General features: G+C 38.0%; 1 protein-coding gene across 2 annotated transcripts; it reads left to right on the forward strand.

Moving 5' to 3' along the window:
* Positions 1 to 1,792: 1,792 nt before the first annotated feature.
* LOC106092948 (lysine-specific demethylase 5) lies at positions 1,793 to 20,175 on the forward strand. Of its 2 annotated transcripts, XM_013259905.2 has the most exons (5): positions 1,793 to 1,907; positions 1,972 to 2,536; positions 12,991 to 14,339; positions 14,411 to 15,822; positions 15,881 to 20,175. In XM_013259905.2, the coding sequence occupies exons 3-5, from the start codon at positions 13,025 to 13,027 to the stop codon at positions 18,353 to 18,355; spliced, it is 5,202 nt and encodes a 1,733-aa protein (XP_013115359.2). In that variant the 5' UTR covers positions 1,793 to 1,907; positions 1,972 to 2,536; positions 12,991 to 13,024; the 3' UTR covers positions 18,356 to 20,175. The 2 variants fall into 2 exon arrangements, with proteins under 2 accessions (XP_013115359.2, XP_013115358.2); XM_013259904.2 differs by having other exon boundaries at positions 1,793 to 2,536.
* The last annotated feature ends 345 nt before the right edge of the window (positions 20,176 to 20,520 follow it).

Raw genomic sequence — 20,520 nt, forward strand, 5'->3', positions numbered from 1 at the left:
GCAGCTGTTTACGGTGCCTGGTAATTATGTCATGTCAATACTAAACAAAGGAGGCTAATAAGAATTGACGGCGTCACATTTGTATTCTTGTCATCGCGCCAGAAGTGTTGTTGAACTATGTACTTAAAATATTGAAGCCATTATAAAATATTTGTTAAACAAATAAATAAAAATGTTTACAAAACCATTTGAGTGCGTAAAAATCTGTTCAAATACTAGAAAGCGGTAAAAATGGAAATAGTATAAATTCTAAGGACATTCTATATCAAAAACATGATAGGCTCTTGTGTGGAAAACGTTCACCTAGAGAAAAGTCGTTACCAAACGTGCTCATTTCAGTACCATACGGTATTGATAGTAAAGTAACACCGTTTGTTACAAAAACAATAACGGGTGGTATGGATGAAACATAAAATGATTAATACCGTTTGGTATTAGCTTTATTGCCGAATTGATATTGGTTTTAATACCAGTCTTTTATTGGTTTTAGCACCAGACCGTTATTGGTTTTAGTACCAAAACGTTATTGATTATTCCACGCCCTAATAAACAAAGAAAAACCCATTGAAAATAATTTTATTCTAATTTTATTTCGATTATTTATGCAAATAATAACGAAAAGTAATGCTACACCATCACTTACATCAATTTTTTGTATTCAGCAATTGATATCATATCCATTGATTCCCTGAAGTGGTTTTCATATGAATACACCAACTCAGCATCGTTTTTCACACAAGATACCAAGATATATTCATGTGCAGGTAGTGGCAGTTGCGCAACAACAAAATATTTAGTGCACTATGTATGTATGGTTTTCAACTGTAATAGACACACACACAACTAAAACTCGTTGACAGATTGTTTATTCGCGAGAAAAAAGTTTACTCAGCTGTTTACGGTAAACTACCTGGTAATTATGTCATGTATAGTACTAACCAAGCCATATTAACACAGGTAGTGTACAAAGCGGATTTAAAAAGGTGATCTCACGCAAACAGCTGCTAACAGCCCGCCAGGTTTGACGGTATTCATATGACAGATTTTTATTTGGAATCTTCTTTCTCGCATATTCTCTGCTCATGTACGAACCCGTATACACACAAATTTCTTTGCGTGTGTTGGCAAAACGCTGATCAGCTTGATGGCAAGATGGCGGGTTGCATCATATGATTTGTGGTAGTTGTACAAATAAGTCCACCTTTCATTGTTTCGACATGACAGCTGAGTAAAATTTTTTCTCGCGAAGTGCACTCTCTACCAACGAATTTTGGCTTTTGTTTGTGTTCTGAGAAAGAAAAGAGTCCGTCGTATTTCGAACCATAACATAAAAATCATGGTACAATTAAGAGGTGGTGTCATTAGCCCAACAACAAAAATCTTCCCAAAACGAAACTACATTGAGTGGCAAATGCCGTAAATTGTAATGTTTATATGTGGAATATCAGATCAAATAGAACATCTTTTTACGATTTTAGAAAAAAAATCCCAGCGGTGTTATCAAGCCTTTGACATTTGAATGAAAACGCAGCTGTTCGCATGGCCTCACCTTATAAATGCATTCTGCACAAAAATTAAGAAAAATGTCGCAAACTAGTAACATACTCAAAATCAGAGTTGCACTAATCACCTCCTAGAGGGAGGGAAAATGCAGCAATAAGTTCTATTGTCTGTGTTAAAAGTCGACTTTGACTAATCGATTATTCGAATTTTTAATCCATCGATAATAATCGATTTTTCGAAAGTCGACTTTTAGTTCCGCCGTTCCACATTAATTTTTCTTCGGCTTCATTTTCTTGATAGAATATAACAATACAAATCTTAACATCGTCAAAAATTTTCCAATTTATTTCAATGAAACAGAAAGCAAATCGCTCGTGAAGTAGCGCAGCAATATTCGAGTACCCGTAAGTGTAACAGTGCTCCGCGTCGGACTAGATGGATTGCTAATGACTTACTCTAACTAAATAGATTTGTGAAATCAATCCCACCACAAAAAATCTTAATGGCAAAAAGAATTAATAGGCGAAATACGATTGACGAAACTACTAAGTACTGTGCTGGCAGTAACCATTGTCACGCCGTTCCGTCTGGAGTTTTATAGTTTTACTAATTCATTTTTTGGACGAAAGACAAAGCAATACATGTCCAATTCCACAAATGCGTAAACCTATACAATCATCCAATCATATATGCAGAAAAAAGTGAAAATAAGCTACGGACTAAACTTTTTTTACGGAAAATATCAATCACGCACATTGTGATGTAGCGCTTGGTGATGTGAAAAATAATTAAACATTGACTAAACTGGGAAGAAAAAATTGTGGACAGTGGCAGTGTATGTTCCACGTTTGATAATAACCGTATGTCCATATTAAAAAATAAGTTAAAATGTACTTTTGTCAAAACAATATACTACATATATTATGCAAAACAATACTGTACTGAATGAATGAACAAAAACAACAAAAGGGACAATAAATTTCAACTGCAAATTTGGTCGCCACCTAGTAGGGATAAAGGCCCGACTTTAATCGTAAGTACAATGCGGATTATCTTGTAAAATATATCAAATTGATTTGTTTAAGATTCGGAAAACTAATTACTGTGATGCGAATAGAGAAAACATACACGAATATTATATATCTGTGTATATAGAAATATACTTGATATTTATATACATGCATAAACGTATGTACGTACGAACATACATGCATATACAAGAGGTAAATTATAATGATGGTGATTGAAACCAGGGATGCCATCACTACAATGAAAAAGTCGCCGTTTAACGAGTACTTTACCCAGCTCAAAGAGCTTTAGATTGCATGTATGAATAAATATTTTTGATGTGGTATATTATATAATGTTGTATGGTCAATGTACCATACGTTCGTGAATACATATATTGTAATACTAAGTAAATTATGCGAGTTTGCATAAAGGCTGCGGACCAGTGGCATCCCTGATTGAAAGTTTTCGTGTGTGTGCCATTCGCGCATTGATGGTTGTGTGAGTAGTAGTGTGTGTGGTTTTAATAGAGTTGGTAGGCCTTTGTGTATGTGGACATGTAAGTGGTTGCGTTTTCCTTCGGGTTTGTTTTGTATATTACAACTTCTGTTTTGTTTCTTGCCTGACAATGGGACGGACAACGACCTGGACAACTTTCGTCTCGCGGTGTAGCATTATACTCTAATCCTATATTCGCCCTCGCAATATCGTGGAACCACACCGGAGTACATTAGAAAATGTTTAGTGTCAAATTTTTCTGGGCCAGACGGGGCAAATCTACATATACTTCTGCATAATGGATTTACATTTCCTATATTAAACACAGTGGGGGGGTTGTTAAACACGAATGTCGCTGTAGTTTTAAATTTTTACAAAATTTCATTTTAGAAATGATGTACCTATTTACAAAATGTGTGTGTCTCATACATGATAGAAGTGTGCACTTTTTCTGATGCTTCTCTCTATTTCTGGCCGATATTTGTGCAGTGGAGCCAGAAATAAAATTATTTCGTAGTTTACAATATGGCTTCCACATATAACTATGGGGTGCCTGTTCGTACCAGAGTAATATGCAAAAAGGAGGCATGTTTTTTTTTAACGCTGGTAAGGATTCTAATGGAAGAAAATGACAAACAAAAAATACCTACATATATTATATTTGTGAAATAATAATTTGATGGTAATTGTGATTTGTAAAATAATATATGGTTAGATCAAATTTCTATAGGTATAATAGATGGCACGTTGACGGACGTCAGTTTTCTGAAATTAATATTTCATTACAATATGGTAGTATACCAACAAAATTTAGACTAATGAGTTAAATGTGGTTTACTCCTTAACTCCTAGGCTTATGAATTGTATATAATAAATCAACGTCCAACTACTGAACTTTTCTTTTTGGAAAGTCCTCAAGAAAACATTTTAGTGTACGGCAAATTCTACTTTAAGTTGGCTATCACTAACGCTTGCTCTGTTCGGCGCTTCTTCTCAAATTTCGAGATGTATTTCTCCACTTTGTCTTTCCAACGGATTTGATTGAAAAAGTCTTCTTAGCTGAGACTTTTTCTCATTGTACATACTTCGATATGCTAGACGACCAACTAATTTTGTGATCAAAATAAATTGAAGCGGAAAAACAAAACAATATTTTTTTTAACACTATCCTTTATCACACTATCTGAATATATTATCAGATTTCCTTCTTTGCCTCGCTCACACTCTCGTGGAAGTGTTGTTGTTATAGCAGGGTTTTGCTCTAGCAGTGTGTTGTACACTGATCGGCTGCCATGGAATAGGCATTGTTACGCAGAAAGGTAGGTTAGGTTCAAGTGACAGTCTGCCAAACTCAGAAGTTTTCGGCCATTGTGATAGCACAGGAATAGAGGAAGTAGCTGCCATCAGACTCTCTTACCACAGGAACAGGAGAAGGAAGATGGCTTCTAGTTCCTACCGTTGAATCATCCAATTGCTTTAAAAGGAGACATAGAGGTAATGACTGGGATCAAGATCGATCATACGACCAAATCGAGGGATTAATGCCTTCCATTAGGATGATAAGTTCGGTTTAGAAAACTCGAAGCAAAAATTGTTTTGCTCCAAAATCTATTATCTGAAAATAGTAATCATGAAAAAATTTCGCAAAAAAGAATACAGTACCATTCTTAAGATGTAAATTAAGAAATGTAAGTTAGAATAAATAAATAATTTTGAATAACCAAGCTTTTGTTGTTGTACACTGATGTGTATCGGGTCAATCCGGTACATACAACCGGTTGCCATGGGATTATAACAACTCATTAATTAGCCTGTTTTTTGTTAGGTTAGTTCTTTAGTGAGAGTCTGGAAGAGAGCTTGAGAATGAAGATTTTTACCAGTTCCTACCGTTGAGCCAACCATGTCGCTTTCGCTTCCTAATATTCACATCCAAATTCAGTGCATTTGAAGTGAGGTAGAACTTCATATGCATCCTAGTGTGAGACACGAACACAGCCGAAGTACCAAAGTTTCCTGTTCGATAAAACTTCTTACTTTCTCATAGCATTAGTTCTCAGTTTCTACATGCGTCTACGTCGCCATAAAATGTAAAATAAATCTAAAAAAGGAGTGTAAGTTAAACAGGTTTTAAATAATTTTGAATAAAAATTAGCCTGTTTTTTTTGAAATCTTCCCAATCGCTTTCGTCTAAACTCCAACGCTTTGGTATATCGTCGGTTGTTGTTTTTGTTATAGCAGAGTGTTTTACACTGAGGCGGCAGCCCTTGCCGATGAAAGATTCCATCGATCCAATCCGGTACGTACAACCGGCTGTTATGGGATTGTTTTTGTTGTGTGGTGTGTTCTATCTTTTATTTGCCTTATTCTGTTGAATACGTAGATCCTGGAACTTTGCGACTAAGGTAAAGTGTGTCGAGAAGGTCAGAGTCGAGTGGGATTGGCTGGGTAGTTAAACAGGTGTCGTGTATCGTAGGGTCACCGGTCATAATCGGGAAACATATCCTGCACATTAACATAAATCCTTGCTCTGTAGGAGTTGAGACGGCTGCATCTGCGGGATTGTAATTGAACAGAACTAATCTGGCTTGCCAGGGGAGGTCAGTTGCTTCATGTGCGATAGGAGGCGGTTGTTCTCCGGGGACAACATTAATCCGGTAGCTATCCACCGTATCTGCTACCATACGTATCTGATATTCACCGTATCTATATGAATGTCGTCCAGACCCACCAAATAAGCTATCCACATTTTTTCATTTGCATCTTATCGCGGGAAGCTTTTGCAAAACTATCTCTAATCTAAATCCCTTATATTTATATTGGGTTTCTTCTCTGTTTAATGCGTTCAAGGTGGGACTAGAGATTTTATTTTGTGATTATTTATTTGTTCTTTTTTTTTAATTTTTTAATATTTTTAAAATATTTTCTTTTTTTCCTTTTTGGTAATTTTTGGTTTTTTTTATATTTTTTTTATTTTGCAGATATTTTTTATATCATTGTTATCTTTAAAATGGAATAATTATTCCTATATTTTCTTTGAGAAGTGTTTTTTGTTTTATAATAACGTTTCCTTTTCATTTTATATGACTGGGATCAAATGCTTCATATATGAGTAGTTTTAAATATTGCTAGCCCACCCAAACACGCTACGCTGTGCCTTCTACAATACACAGAATAAATATGAATATGAATATATTTATATATAATCTAAACTTCTAGCTCTCATGAGTGTACCTTAACATCAAATATACTCCACATTGTTGGCATACACAACTTGCCAATACCTTTTGGCGAAATGCGGTACATATTTAAAAAAATGTTTTTTTTTTTTATTTCAGTTACTGCTTATAATTTTTAGTAATTTGTTTTTTATTTGTTATTTAGTTTTATCTAGATTCAGTAAGTGTTAAATATGTTAAAATTTTTTTCCATTTTCTAAGTTTTTAAGTTTTTTATTTTTAATTGAGTAGTTTTTTAACTTATGTTAGAAAAAGTACGTCTTATGCATAGTGTGATTATTTATAGGCCTGATGGCTTCGCATTGCATGAAATGAAATAAATAAAAAAAAAATGTTTTTTTTTTTTGTTTTCATTTATTATTTGTAGAATTCGTAACCCTCTTCTTTAATTTATGTCCCTTATTGGTATTTTCGGATTTTATGTCCGTTTGGTGCGAATTGAAGGAGAGGCGAGCGCTTGAATCTTCAGTTTATATAGCCATTTCAGATGCTTACCATACTTTCTGTTTAGAACTTTTACATGTGGACGGAACACATTGCTTACAGCTATCCTGGCACCGCACAAGCTGGAACATTGAGCTCCAATTTGTGTGATGTTCATTGCCGTCACGAGAAGCTTAGCTGCGAGCTACCAGGCGCGTCCACAGGTTGCGAATAATGGAATGCTCTATCCGGAGTAGCTATAACTGCAGTTGCGGACAAACAGCGGTATCAAACGGAGAGTCTCAGTGAGAGGTCGGATGGTACCGGCCCTTGCACAAATACTGAGTGCCTACGATGCTCGATATGACGAGGGGAGTTATTGGTGCATTTAAATAACCATTGGCCAACCCGCGCCGATCCGTACTTTGGACCGGAACGAGCTAGCTCACCTACGGGAGCTTGACGAGGATGGCCACCTACACAAGAATATGGTTACAACAACAACAACCCTATTGCCATATACCCTTCATTTCAATATCATATTGCCATTATTAGGCTACATGTCAACTTATGTATTAAGCGGAATCTTAATCACTTGTTGAATGTTTAAATGATACATGATAAATGATTGCGAATAATGGAATGCTCTATCCGGAGTAGCTATAACTGCAGTTGCGGACAAACAGCGGTATCAAACGGAGAGTCTCAGTGAGAGGTCGGATGGTACCGGCCCTTGCACAAATACTGAGTGCCTACGATGCTCGATATGACGAGGGGAGTTATTGGTGCATTTAAATAACCATTGGCCAACCCGCGCCGATCCGTACTTTGGACCGGAACGAGCTAGCTCACCTACGGGAGCTTGACGAGGATGGCCACCTACACAAGAATATGGTTACAACAACAACAACCCTATTGCCATATACCCTTCATTTCAATATCATATTGCCATTATTAGGCTACATGTCAACTTATGTATTAAGCGGAATCTTAATCACTTGTTGAATATTTAAATGATACGATCGAACTCTACTCCTAAAACTCTTTTATTTAGACCCAGGTTTTTTTTTTAATCGGCGACATGTCTTTTCGAACTGGTTTTTAGGCCCTTGGCCTAAATTTTCGATGTCAAATTTCTACTCTATTCTAAAAACACTCTTTTTGTTGTTATAGCCACATTTGCCACCTCCACGGCGATTTCCGTTATTCTCTTATAGGGAGCAAGCTCGTTCCGGTCTATATGACCGATCACCGCGAGATCATGGTGGTCATTGGTTATTCAAAGACGCCAATATCTCGCCAATAATGGCCAGGTGTAGCGTCAGTTCATTTGCCAATATCCCAAAATACAAGTTAGGTCTCTCGAGATTTTGCATAAATAATTTAATTTGATGTATCTTTATCATGTATCATATACAATGTAAAATCTCAAAACGGACAGTGTTCATTGATATGTGAGCAGTTTGCTCCCCCTTCCGTTGTTGTTGTCCATGAAGGATTTCATCGGGTGAATCCGGTACTCACAACCGGCTGCTATGGGATTGCCCCCTTTCGTAATGGAATGCTCGTGAGCAAATTTGCAATTGACATTCTTGTCAAGTATGGTCGAAAAAAATCAATTTAGAAATTTCGTTTCTGTCTGTAAATCTGTCAAAAACTATTTATTTATTTGTAATTAATCAATCAAACTACCGTATGCTATGTCCACGTTGACTCGTTTCAACCGCTCACACTAGTTGAGATGCTTCGGAAAATGCGCTTTACCACACTGTTGTTGTTGTTGTGTTCTATCTTTTGTCTGCTTGATTCTGTTGAGTGTCAAGATCCAGGAACTCTGCTACTATGATGGGCGCGTCCACAGGGATCTGAGTCTGAGTCGAGTGGGTGAGTGTCACAAAGCTGACGAGACCACACTGGCGCTACATAACTTACCACAGACCGGCATAACTTACAACAATAGTTTTGTACATGGTCAACAAAGTTTCTTTCTTGAGGATCTTGTTTCTACTTTTGACTTTATCGCAAATTGCTGTGGCATGGTCATTTATTTATTTATTTGTAATTAATCAATCAAACTACCTTATGCTATGTCCACGTTGACTCGTTTCAACCGCTCACACTAGTTGAGATGCTTCGGAAAATGCGCTTTATCACACTGTTGTTGTTGTTGTGTTCTATCTTTTGTCTGCTTGATTCTGTTGAGTGTCAAGATCCAGGAACTCTGCTACTATGATGGGCGCGTCCACAGGGATCTGAGTCTGAGTCGAGTGGGTGAGTGTCACAAAGCTGACGAGACCACACTGGCGCTACATAACTTACCACAGACCGGCATAACTTACAACAATAGCTTTGTACATGGTCAACAAAGTTTCTTTCTTGAGGATCTTGTTTCTACTTTTGACTTTATCGCAAATTGCTGTGGCATGTGGGGAGAACGTGTAAGAGCTGTCAAATGTGACACCAAGTATTTTGGGACACTTGATTGGTCGGAATCATTTCTCAATTGACCATCAGAGTCAGCTCGGCTTTCTCCTCACGCGTATTTGTAGTGAACACTGTGGCTGAAGATTTGGTGGCAGATATCTTCTTCAGCGAAATATGAGGCAAGTTCGTTGAGGTGAGATAGACGTTCAACCTATCGCAGATGTCAACAATAGGTGGGGGCTGATGTCATGACAGTACAACCATCGGCATATTATACGATCTCTATGCCGTATGGAAGGGGTGGAATGGAGGATAGGTAAAGGTTAAACCGTACTGGAGATATCACTCCGCCTTGGGCAACTCCCTGTTTCACTTCGTCTTCTTGTCCCTAAATTCTTCAAATGACTGGCGACCCGATGTACTGCTATGCCTTTCAATTTGCATACCATAGTATCAAGAGTGAGAGAAATTACCCAGAAAACTTATTATTCGGGTGCACCGAACCTTACGCCTTTATAGAGCCACCTTTTTCGGCAATTTTGAATTTATCCGCAACCTAATCTTCAGTCGCATTCGTTGACAGTTAGATCTGAATGTCTATGGCGTGACGATTCCTACCAACAACTACTTTTACTGCAATATCTGTATACTGGGCCCGTATCGTAGCAACAATCCACCACCAAATAAAGATTTTGCAGTTCGGCCTGTGTGATTAAATCAGGATTGTGTGAAGCACCACTCTTATCCGCGCAAAGACGTCAGCTTGGATCTACATGCCGAGGTCTTCTAGGTATCACTATACCTTGGAACAACTAGTACTTCTGCAAAAGTAAAGTGGCAACATTTCGTATCTTTTCATTATATTTTTAAATAATGGCTGCGTGCCATGGTGGATAATTTTACTAACCCTTGGCTAGTAAGATTTTTGGCAGAGGCAATGTAAATGTTGGCGTTTATAGAGCAGAGTTGCATGTTGCTAGTTGTGAATAGATACGCAGGCCTAACTCTATTTACGAACCTTGGTTACCAGCCGCTTACAAACACATATCTGTTTATGATTTATGGCCAATATTGTTAAAAATATAATTAAATTTTGACATTACATATTTTTCCCAGAACATTCCTTTAAGGATCAGGGATACTTCTGTCATATCTATAGTGCAGTCCATCAAGTTTAAGCTCAATGACTTGCAACCCCCTTTTCTATGCCGAGTCATGCCACTTGGCGACACAACTTGTAAGAGAAGTTTAACATGGCCGGATACCTTACAAGTGTCACCAGCATTTTGTAGGGAGATAACCAACACTAAAATTTTTTTCTGATCACACCTTGATTTGAACCCAGGCGTTCAGGATCATAGGCGGACACGCTAACTTCTGCGCAAAGGCAGCCTCCTTGACACTGTCAGTTAAAAATTGATGATAAATAATTCAATGTTAAAAGAAATTGGCACCGAAACCATCAATACAACATCCAACAGATGCACAGAATCATGTGTATACCATGGGACAAGTGTAAATTGAGCAGACATTACACGGAACCACATTCCTTGGGAAAAGTACAGCTAATAGATAGGGTTGTCGAGCGTGGTCAATATGGTATTCGTATCAAAGAGGCATTATCGCAATAAATTCGGTACAATGCAACATGCCAACGTACGGCCATTGAAGCCCTCACATCTAATATGGCTGATGATTAATTCTAAACCAAATTACGAAACGCGTCCCGTAGTTAGCTGTGAGCTACCGGGTGCCTCCACTGGTTGCAGATAGTGGAATGCTAGTGGTAGTGGACTCTCGGTATCGAGAGTCTCAGTGAGAGGCCGACAAGGCGAGTTATTGGCGCTTTAAATAACCAATGGCCATCATGTTCTCGCGGCAATCGGTCGTATAGACTGGAACGAGCTTGCTCTCCTATATGAGCTTGACGAGGATCGATGGCTATAACAACATCACAGAACGGTCGTCTTCAAGTTATTGCGATGGAACTAAAAAAATAAGAATGTGGAAAGAAAAATATAATTTCGTTTTCCTGGAATTCAAAGACCGATATTTGCTCTAACTAAATTCTTACGTTGAAGGACAAACTTGTAGAAGGCTTTTGATTTTGGTTTGAGTTTCACAAGAGCAATAGCTTCCTTTAAATTATTAATTATTATTATGACGTTAAAATTGTCAGCGGTGGTTATCGCTCCTAATTCAGGATACGTTTGTGAGATACTATGCCTTGTAAAAACTTCTCCCCAAAGAGGTGTCCCACTGAGGCACGCCGTTTGGACCCGCCTACGAAAAGGAAGGCTCTTATCATTGAGCTTAAACTTGAATCAGACAGCACAGATTGATAAGTGAGGATTGATAAGGAGTAATGATAAGTGGTACTTAGTGAAATATTTATTGACAAATTAGAAATTTTCATAATTCAAAAGTTCTGGCGGATGCATCCACGTCACTTCCTACTGGGGTAGGATCAATGTGAACGTGCTGGATGAGTGTCTCGCTTGTAACCCAGGACCATACGATAAACATTACTATAATTGATTGTCTGTTAATTCATTCAAGAAAATCCTTCATTTCCTTAAACCAGTAAAAGTAGCCAATTTTTCCACAGATATTGCATTAGAAGAAACAGATAGTGCTGCCGCTGCGCAACCACCACCTCCTGCAAAACCTCGAGCGGGAAGTTGGAGTGCTTCCGCTAAATGGACGAATATGCCTATATAGACAGTCTCTCACTGCCATATTGATCAAGAATTCTAGGTGTTGCAAACGGAATGATGAATTTGTGTTCACGGCATGTGGCCTTAGTCGGAAATAGACAAATATATTGCCAAATATGCTGCGCAGCACCTCCAATATTAAATCCACTTATTGAAAAGGAGGATCTAAAAATCGCTATTTTACATATCGACATAAAACAGACAGACGCAAAAGCTTTCAATACCACCACTTTACTTCCATTAATACCAAATACCTATTCCCAATTTATTCAATGGATACTGATTGTAAGACAATTGGGCATGCCACTGCTATTCATCAACACTTACTTAATAAGGATAGTGATAATAAGAGTCCAGAATGCGGACACCTTATAACAGTTCAAGATATTCTTCAATCATGGTGATCACTTTTCCGCCAACGTAGAATAATACTTCACAACAATGGATTAGATACTTTTGAAAAACCTACCACAGAAAATATGTATGAATTCAACTTAAAGCTTTATTTTGCAGTCTAGGCTAGCCATATGATTATCTTTCCTTGTATAAACTAATCAGTTGATGGCTAAAGTAGCCAATTCTAGTTATATCCTTATCTTGCATTTACTATAAGAACTAATTTGTTAAATCTAACGGATGCTGTTAGAGCCGTTGTCAACAAACTCAACATCAGTTGAGTTTGTTGACAACTTAAAATGCCGTGGCATAACTTTTGATAGTAGGCTTGATTTTTCTGACCATATAAGTAGTGTGTTTAAAAAGGTCCTAACTCCACTACATCGGTTATATAGCATAAATATGTGTCTTCCAATCAGTATGAAACGCATTATCATTTCATACTGTCTATGCGGCAACGTCCCAAAGTAATGCTGGCAAGGGATTTCTTATCCTATTACTTTTGCTGAGTTACCTGACTGGGAGGCCTTTTCTGTTTACAATTGAATTTTGAATTCTTTAACTATGAGTAGTTTTGCATAGTAAATTTAATTTGCCTTTACTACAATACATAATGTATAATGTTTGTAATATTTAACAATGGGCCGTTGGCTTCTTTATAACATTTATAAAATTAAATGAAAAAAAGCTGATGGCCTACGTATGTAATGCTAATCATACACATATCTTGTATGTACTATAAGACTATTATTAAACAAATAAATTTCACATCTATTTCTTTAAAGATATTTGAAAAGGATAATATTTTGACAGGCTATAATGTCAACAAAAGTTTCTGGAAATCCTGATAGCAGCAGTAGCAGTACTGCAAGCAGTCCAGCTGCGTCAAATACACTTACTGGAAGCAACGGAACGACGACACCTGCTAGACGACTTCGTACCAGAACCTCTACAAGTGGAAACATAAGTGGAAGTGAATCCGCTCAAAAAAAAATCGGCATGCATTTAGAATCAACCACAGGAGTGCAAGTAAACAGCAGCGATGACAAATCTAGTGCCACCAAAAAATATCATAATAGTTGCCCACAGCCAACAAGTACTGGTCGGAAGGAAAAGAATCATTTGCAGCCACATAGTTCGAGCACATTTAATATGAATAAGACGGAAGAATTTAATTTTGATACGCCCCTTGAGTGTCCGGTATTCAAACCCACTCCAGAAGAGTTCAAAAATCCATTGGCATATATAAGTAAAATACGGCCAATAGCTGAGAAATGTGGCATAGCTAAAATATTACCTCCTGAATCATGGTCACCACCATTCGCTGTTGATGTAGATAAGTTGAAGTTTACACCCCGTGTTCAGCGTTTAAATGAACTGGAAGCAAAAACACGCGTCAAACTTAACTTTTTGGACCAGATAGCTAAGTTCTGGGAATTACAAGGGTCTTCGCTAAAAATTCCGATGGTTGAAAGGAAGGCTTTAGATTTATATACACTTCATAGGATGGTACAAGAAGAGGGAGGCATGGAGCAGACAACTAAGGAACGAAAATGGGCCAAAGTGGCAAATCGTATGTCATATCCTTCGAGTAAGAGTGTTGGAGCTACACTTAAAGCGCATTATGAACGTATACTACATCCTTTTGAGGTGTATACTTCAGGAAAAGTTCTTGGACAGTTTGCAACGTCCACCACTTCATCTTCTCCTGACGTTAAAATGGAAGATGGCACTGATTATAAAGCTCATGAAATCCCAACTCGACAACAAATAGCTCCCCCCAACGAAAGTAATGCTAGGCGCTCAAAACGTTTTGCAAATTCCAATGCAAGTTGCGGACTTGGAACTAATCGAACTACTTATAAGACGGAAACAAAAGAAGATTTTAAAAGAGATCTTATTAGCTGTTTCGAAGCTTCTGTCCCCTCAAATGCCAACCGTTCAATCACAGGGAATGGTATATCAGTTCAGAAAAAAGCCACTAGTGCCAATGTTGCAGTAGATCCGCTTATGAAGTATATTTGCCACATTTGTAACCGTGGTGATGTAGAGGAGTCAATGCTGCTGTGCGATGGTTGCGACGACTCATATCACACGTTCTGTTTGCTACCGCCGCTTTCTAGCATCCCAAAAGGTCAGTTAAACAATTCACTCATTATAATAATTGCTCCCATTTTTTCTAATATATAACTTCATTTTTTTTAGGTGAGTGGCTTTGTCCCCGTTGTGTTGTTGAAGAAGTTAGCAAACCAACAGAAGCTTTTGGATTCGAACAAGCGGAGCGTGAATACACTTTGCAGCAGTTCGGCCAAATGGCCGATCAATTTAAAATGGATTATTTTAGAAAACCTGTGCACTTGGTTCCCACAGATTTAGTAGAACGCGAGTTTTGGCGCATAGTATCTTCCATAGACGAAGATGTCACCGTTGAATATGGTGCAGATCTTCATACGATGGATCATGGTTCGGGTTTCCCAACAAAGAGTTCACTTTACTTATTGCCAGGAGACCAGGAATATGCTGAGTCAAGCTGGAATTTAAATAATCTGCCTTTACTCGAAGATTCAATACTTGGGCATATTAATGCCGATATAAGTGGTATGAATGCTCCTTGGATGTACGTTGGTATGTGCTTCGCAGCATTCTGCTGGCATAACGAAGACCACTGGAGCTATTCAATAAATTACTTGCATTGGGGAGAACCCAAAACTTGGTACGGAGTTCCCGGAAGCTGTGCTGAACAATTTGAGGAAACAATGAAACAAGCAGCTCCGGAATTGTTCGCCTCCCAACCAGACTTACTTCACCAATTGGTGACTATCATGAATCCTAATATATTAATGAACAACCGGGTTCCAGTCTATCGAACAGATCAAAATGCGGGAGAATTTGTAATCACGTTTCCACGTGCTTACCATGCCGGATTTAATCAAGGATATAATTTTGCTGAGGCTGTCAATTTTGCCCCCGCAGACTGGCTTAAAATGGGACGCGAATGTATTAACCACTACTCTATGCTTCGAAGATTCTGTGTCTTTTCGCACGATGAGTTAGTATGCAAAATGGCCTTAGAACCAGCCAAATTAACATTTGGAATAGCAACGGCCTGTTATATAGATATGGCGGAAATGGTGGACTCAGAAAAAAAATTGCGTAAATCTCTTCTTGAATGGGGTGTGACGCGAGCTGAAAGAAAAGCATTTGAATTAATACCAGACGATGAGCGTCATTGCCAGGAATGTAACACGACTTGTTTTCTCTCTGCCGTGTCTTGTGAGTGTACTAAAGCTATAGTTTGTTTGCGCCATTACACTGTTCTTTGCACATGTGCCCCTGAAAAACACACATTGCTGTATCGCTACACTCTTGACGAAATGCCATTGATGTTGCAAAAGTTAAAGTCCAAAGCTCAAAGCTTTGAAAGGTGGTTGTCACGATGCCGCGATATTGTCGACGCAAACACACCAACATCAGTCACCCTGCAGGAACTTCAAGAACTTTGCAAGGAGGCCGAAATCAAAAAATTTCCTTCATCACTTCTTATAGACCGCCTAAATGCTGCTGTGTTAGAGGCGGAAAAATGTGTTACGGTAATACAGCAACTTGGTATCAACAAAGTAAGTATGCCCATTGTTCTAAAGCCTCAAATAAATAAATCTTATATTCCACTTGCAGGTCCGTACTCGCTCTGATAATAATTTGGAAGCCGCACAGTACAAACTTACTATGGAAGAGCTAGAGCTTTTTGTACAAGAAATAGATAATCTTTGCTGTACAATTGATGAAGGAATTTCTGTTCGCGAACTTTTAGTGTTAGGGAAAAATTTTTTGGAACGCACCGCGGAAATTATGAAATTATCGTTAGAATCTTTAGAGGAATCGGATTTAGAATCTATCATTGGAGAGGGCAATTCATTGCGCATCGAACTACCACAAATACAACAACTTATAATGAGACTTAAACAGTTTAAATGGTATCGGCGTTCACAGGGCTTACGTGCTGGGACATCCAAACTGACGTATGAAGACATAAAAAATTTATTACATGAAGCTGCAGCAGAAATTGCACCAACCGAGCCAATTATTGATAAAGAGATTAGGAAACTGCAAGAAATCGGCGCATCAATAGAGGCATGGGAATGTCAAGCAAATAAATATTTTAATTGTAACATACAGCATCATGAATTAGAAGAAATCGAACAGTTTCTTAAAACTGCTTCGGATATTGAGGGTCAAGTACCATCATATGGATTATTAAAAGATGCTTTAAAGAAAGCAAAAGATTGGCTCCGCTCTGTTGAACAGTTACAGGCCAATAATCAATCTCCATATTGTCACACACTGGAAGCTATTGTTGCTCGAGGTTCAAATATACCTATAAAACTTGAAGAGCTTCTGCGTATGCAAGGCCACATTAAAAGTGCACACGACTGGAAGGAAAATACTGAAAAGGCCTTTTTAAAGAAAAACACCTTCTGCACACTTTTAGAAGTTTTAATGCCAAGAGCAGAGCCGGTGATAATTGATTCGGATCTAAAAAAGCCTTTTGAACATGGATTTGTTAAAGAAATGAACCCAGCACAGATTGTAGATTCTTTTAAGCTAGCCGAAGAAAAGGAGTTACAAGACATGAGAGAACTTAGGCGACAAAACATGGATAAAAAACCACCTTCTGATGAATTCTGCCTGTGCAAATCTTCGTTTCATGGCGTAATGTTCAATTGTCAATTATGTAAGGATTGGTTTCATGAAGACTGTGTGCCGCCGCCGTTACAAATGCGTGTAATATGTCAAGTTGAAGATGGTTTAAAACAGAAGTGGCTGTGCCCATCATGTGTACGATCAAAAAGACCGCGCCTGGAAACCATTTTGCCACTTCTCGTTTCACTACAAAAACTACCTATTCGTTTGCCAGAAGACGAAGCTTTGCGGTGTCTTGCGGAACGGGCCATGAATTGGCAGGACAGGGCACGTAAAGCTCTTGGGTGTCCCGATGTAACGGCTGCTTTAGAAGTTATAGCAGCGCAGCAACGAAATAAGCAGAAAAAACGCAAAAGTGGTAAGCCTACGGGGACGGACCATAAGCCACGACGCGGCAGTCATAGAAATTCTAAAGATGATGGGTCAGACAATGCCGATTCAGACGACGAATATCGTTTGCACATCGTCGAGGAAAATTTCAGCAACGAGGAAGAAGAAGATGGTGAAACAGTCCCACTGGATGAGGCGACAAATGCAGACCATGGACTTCATCTGCAGAAACTTCTTTCTGACACTGAAACCGAAAGTTTAGAAGAGCTTATGATGGAAGGGGATCTTCTTGAGGTATCCCTGGATGAATCATATGAAATTTGGCGTGTTTTGTCTGTAGTAAGGCCTCCAAATTCTGAATTGGAACGCCACCAACTATCGTTAAAACAGCAAACTCATAATCAACCCAAACCGCCCTCTAGTGTCAATTCAGCTGCTGAAGATTCAAATGATAGCCTCTTAGTGCAAAGTAGCCCCAATAGCACCAGTAACAGTGGCAGTGGTAGAAATTCAAGTGCAGCTATAAAGAAACGTAGATCACTAGAGCCTGCCACGGGATGCCCGATCCCAAGGAAAAAAGTTGCAACTCCGAACAAACAAACATCGTCTACTACGGCTGTAGCAAATAACCCGTCGGCTAAGAAGTCATGTAGAAAGTCAGACTGTTCTTCGAAACCATCTGATGAAAATTCTGAAAATTGTACACCTACAAAACAATCTAATGGCAGCTCCCAATCGAATAATTTAACGATCAGTGCGCAGAAAAAACATAGAAAACGTGTTGGAAATAATAATAATAGTAATAACAACGCTGGTTCTGCGAGTCAAAAGAAAAACTCTCAAAGAGCACAAATGACGCAGCAGGATGACGACGAGGAAGAATGCCGAGCAGAAAATTGTCACAAACCAACAGGAAGAGAAGTGGACTGGGTCCAGTGCGATGGTGGCTGCAACGAATGGTTCCACATGTACTGTGTGGGACTTAATCGAAGTCAAATAAAAGCTGACGATGACTACATCTGTATACGTTGTTCGAAAAATGTGACTGTAGCCGTATCCAGTGGAATAACATCAACTATGACATCTCAGCAAAAAGGTCGATCGCAAGCCACACGATAAGAGTCCTCAGCCACCATGTATACATAGTAAATATTAGATCGATATAATTGATTATTTTGTTATGAGTTCTACTTCAACTATGGCAAAAACAAGAAAAGCAAGCACTCCACTGCTACTTCCACAATATTTATTTAACGTTATGTAAAACGTAACAAAACCCTTTTCCATTTATTTCGATTCTATTCGTTTGAAAATTGGGAAAACAATAAGTGCTGTATTTAGAAAAGTATTCAGCCAAAGTTGCAAGACAACATCTACACCCTTTTAAGATCTAAAGTCCACTTTTCATAAATGAAAAGTCCCGATTAGGCAAACATACAAATAGTATGTCGTAATCTAGCAGAGTCTGTACTGTGTCTGCTGCAAATCAACTGCAATTTGCATTAGAATCACACCTTTACTTTTTGTCTGAAAACGAAGCAAAGCGATATATATGTAATTTTATTTAAAGTTTAATTTAGTCCGTACTCTATTTTTATGCCTAATAAATAAGTAGTGTGTATCTCTACATGATATGTATGTAAATAAATATGTATATATATAGGTATATACATATTACAGAGGCTTCATTTGGAAGAAAAAGTCTTATGTGTTGAAATGGTTCGATTTCGATTTCTTCATATCTTCGTCGACAAGGGCTGCTAACTTGAGCTCATTTAAAGTCGTTTTCGCTCTTGCATTAGTGTGCATGATGGGTTATTTAACAATCCAAACCAATTATTCTACCTTTGCCATGCCGATTTACATCCTGTTATCGGACTATACATAGAATTTTCATTGTCGCGGTAAACGGCTTCCAACATGAGTTCTTTTGAAAGCACAAATATTATTCGAGTGTCTACTTCTGCGGGCAAAAAATAGTAAGACTTTGTTCACAATTTTAAAATTCTTTATTTATTCTGGCTTATCTATTTCCTCCCACTCAAACTAATCCCGCCGGCTGCAATACATTTATGCCGACGTTTTGTTTTTTTTTTGCAATTGTCGTAACAGTTATTAAAGACAATTTCCGTAATAGTCATGAATGTACGCAGCGATCCAAGTTTAATGTCTTCAATTGACTCAAGACGGTTTCCACGAAGCGTTCACGGGTTTTTGCTGAACAGCCAGTAGTCACACGTAGCTAAACCAGGCGAATACGGTGGTAGTTGTTGTGTTATAGCAGTGTATGGTACACTGGCCGCTGCATTCAACTGGCTGCCATGGGATTGAATACGGTGGTTGTTGTTGTAGTAGCAGCGTGCGGCACACTGAGGCGGCAACCCCTGCCGTTAAGGGATTCATCGGATCAATCCGGTACGTACAACCGGCTGTCATGGGATTGAATACGGTGGTTGTGGACCGATATTGTTTGAATTTTTGACGAAAAACTCACGAAGAATCAATGCGGTATGCGACGGCGCATTATCCGACGAATGGATTTCTGCGCGAAATTTAAATTAAAATGTCTTATTATTTTTTACCCACAGTAGAACATATTTTAAAATTTTTCATCTTAAGAGTTAGTTTCATTAGCATACAAAAAAACATACTTAAAACGAAATAAATATACATGAGCTTTGATCGGCCAAAAAATTTGAAGCCACTAACATATGCATATATTTCATAGAAATATATATTTATATACATATATAGATATGTGTATGTATCTACGAAAGTATATAATAAAATTGTCCAGATGGACAATGAAGCATTACTTTTCACGTTGTATATCATTTTATTTTTTTTTTATTGTGTAAAGACTAATTTGACACTTTGCATAAAAATGTATTCTCTTTTAATATATTCTTACCATATACATGCATATATTTGAATCCTTAAATTTAAATTGATGTAATTCTATATTATAAAAATAAATGTAGTATTTTAAAACACCATTTGAAAATTTTGGTTTAAGCTTCGAAATAAATACGGAAAATGCAAAATAAATAGGTTTGTTGACGTTTTGCTGCTCCTTTGGTAGTTGAGTCCATTCCATTTTTTCAGAGAGAAATCATATTCACTGGAAAAGTTCGTTCTAAAGACATACTCACCAAGTTTTATATCAATTGTCCTACGATTATAAATGCAGCAATGGAGGTGGGCGATTATAGATATTTCATTGATTTCGTTTGAATGGCAATCCTTTCCTCGTTCTCCATATCGTATGGGATTAATGGACGTCA

The sequence above is a fragment of the Stomoxys calcitrans genome, chromosome 3, assembly GCF_963082655.1.
Source record: "Stomoxys calcitrans chromosome 3, idStoCalc2.1, whole genome shotgun sequence".
Taxonomy (NCBI): domain Eukaryota; kingdom Metazoa; phylum Arthropoda; class Insecta; order Diptera; family Muscidae; genus Stomoxys; species Stomoxys calcitrans.

Coding starts and splice junctions, on each gene's coding strand:
- LOC106092948 (XM_013259904.2), top strand. CDS start 13,025: ATGTCAACAAAAGTTTCTGGAAATCCTGATAGCAGCAGTAGCAGTACT. Junction 14,340..14,410: donor GCTTTCTAGCATCCCAAAAG/GTCAGTTAAACA, acceptor CATTTTTTTTAG/GTGAGTGGCTTTGTCCCCGT. Junction 15,823..15,880: donor AGCAACTTGGTATCAACAAA/GTAAGTATGCCC, acceptor TTCCACTTGCAG/GTCCGTACTCGCTCTGATAA.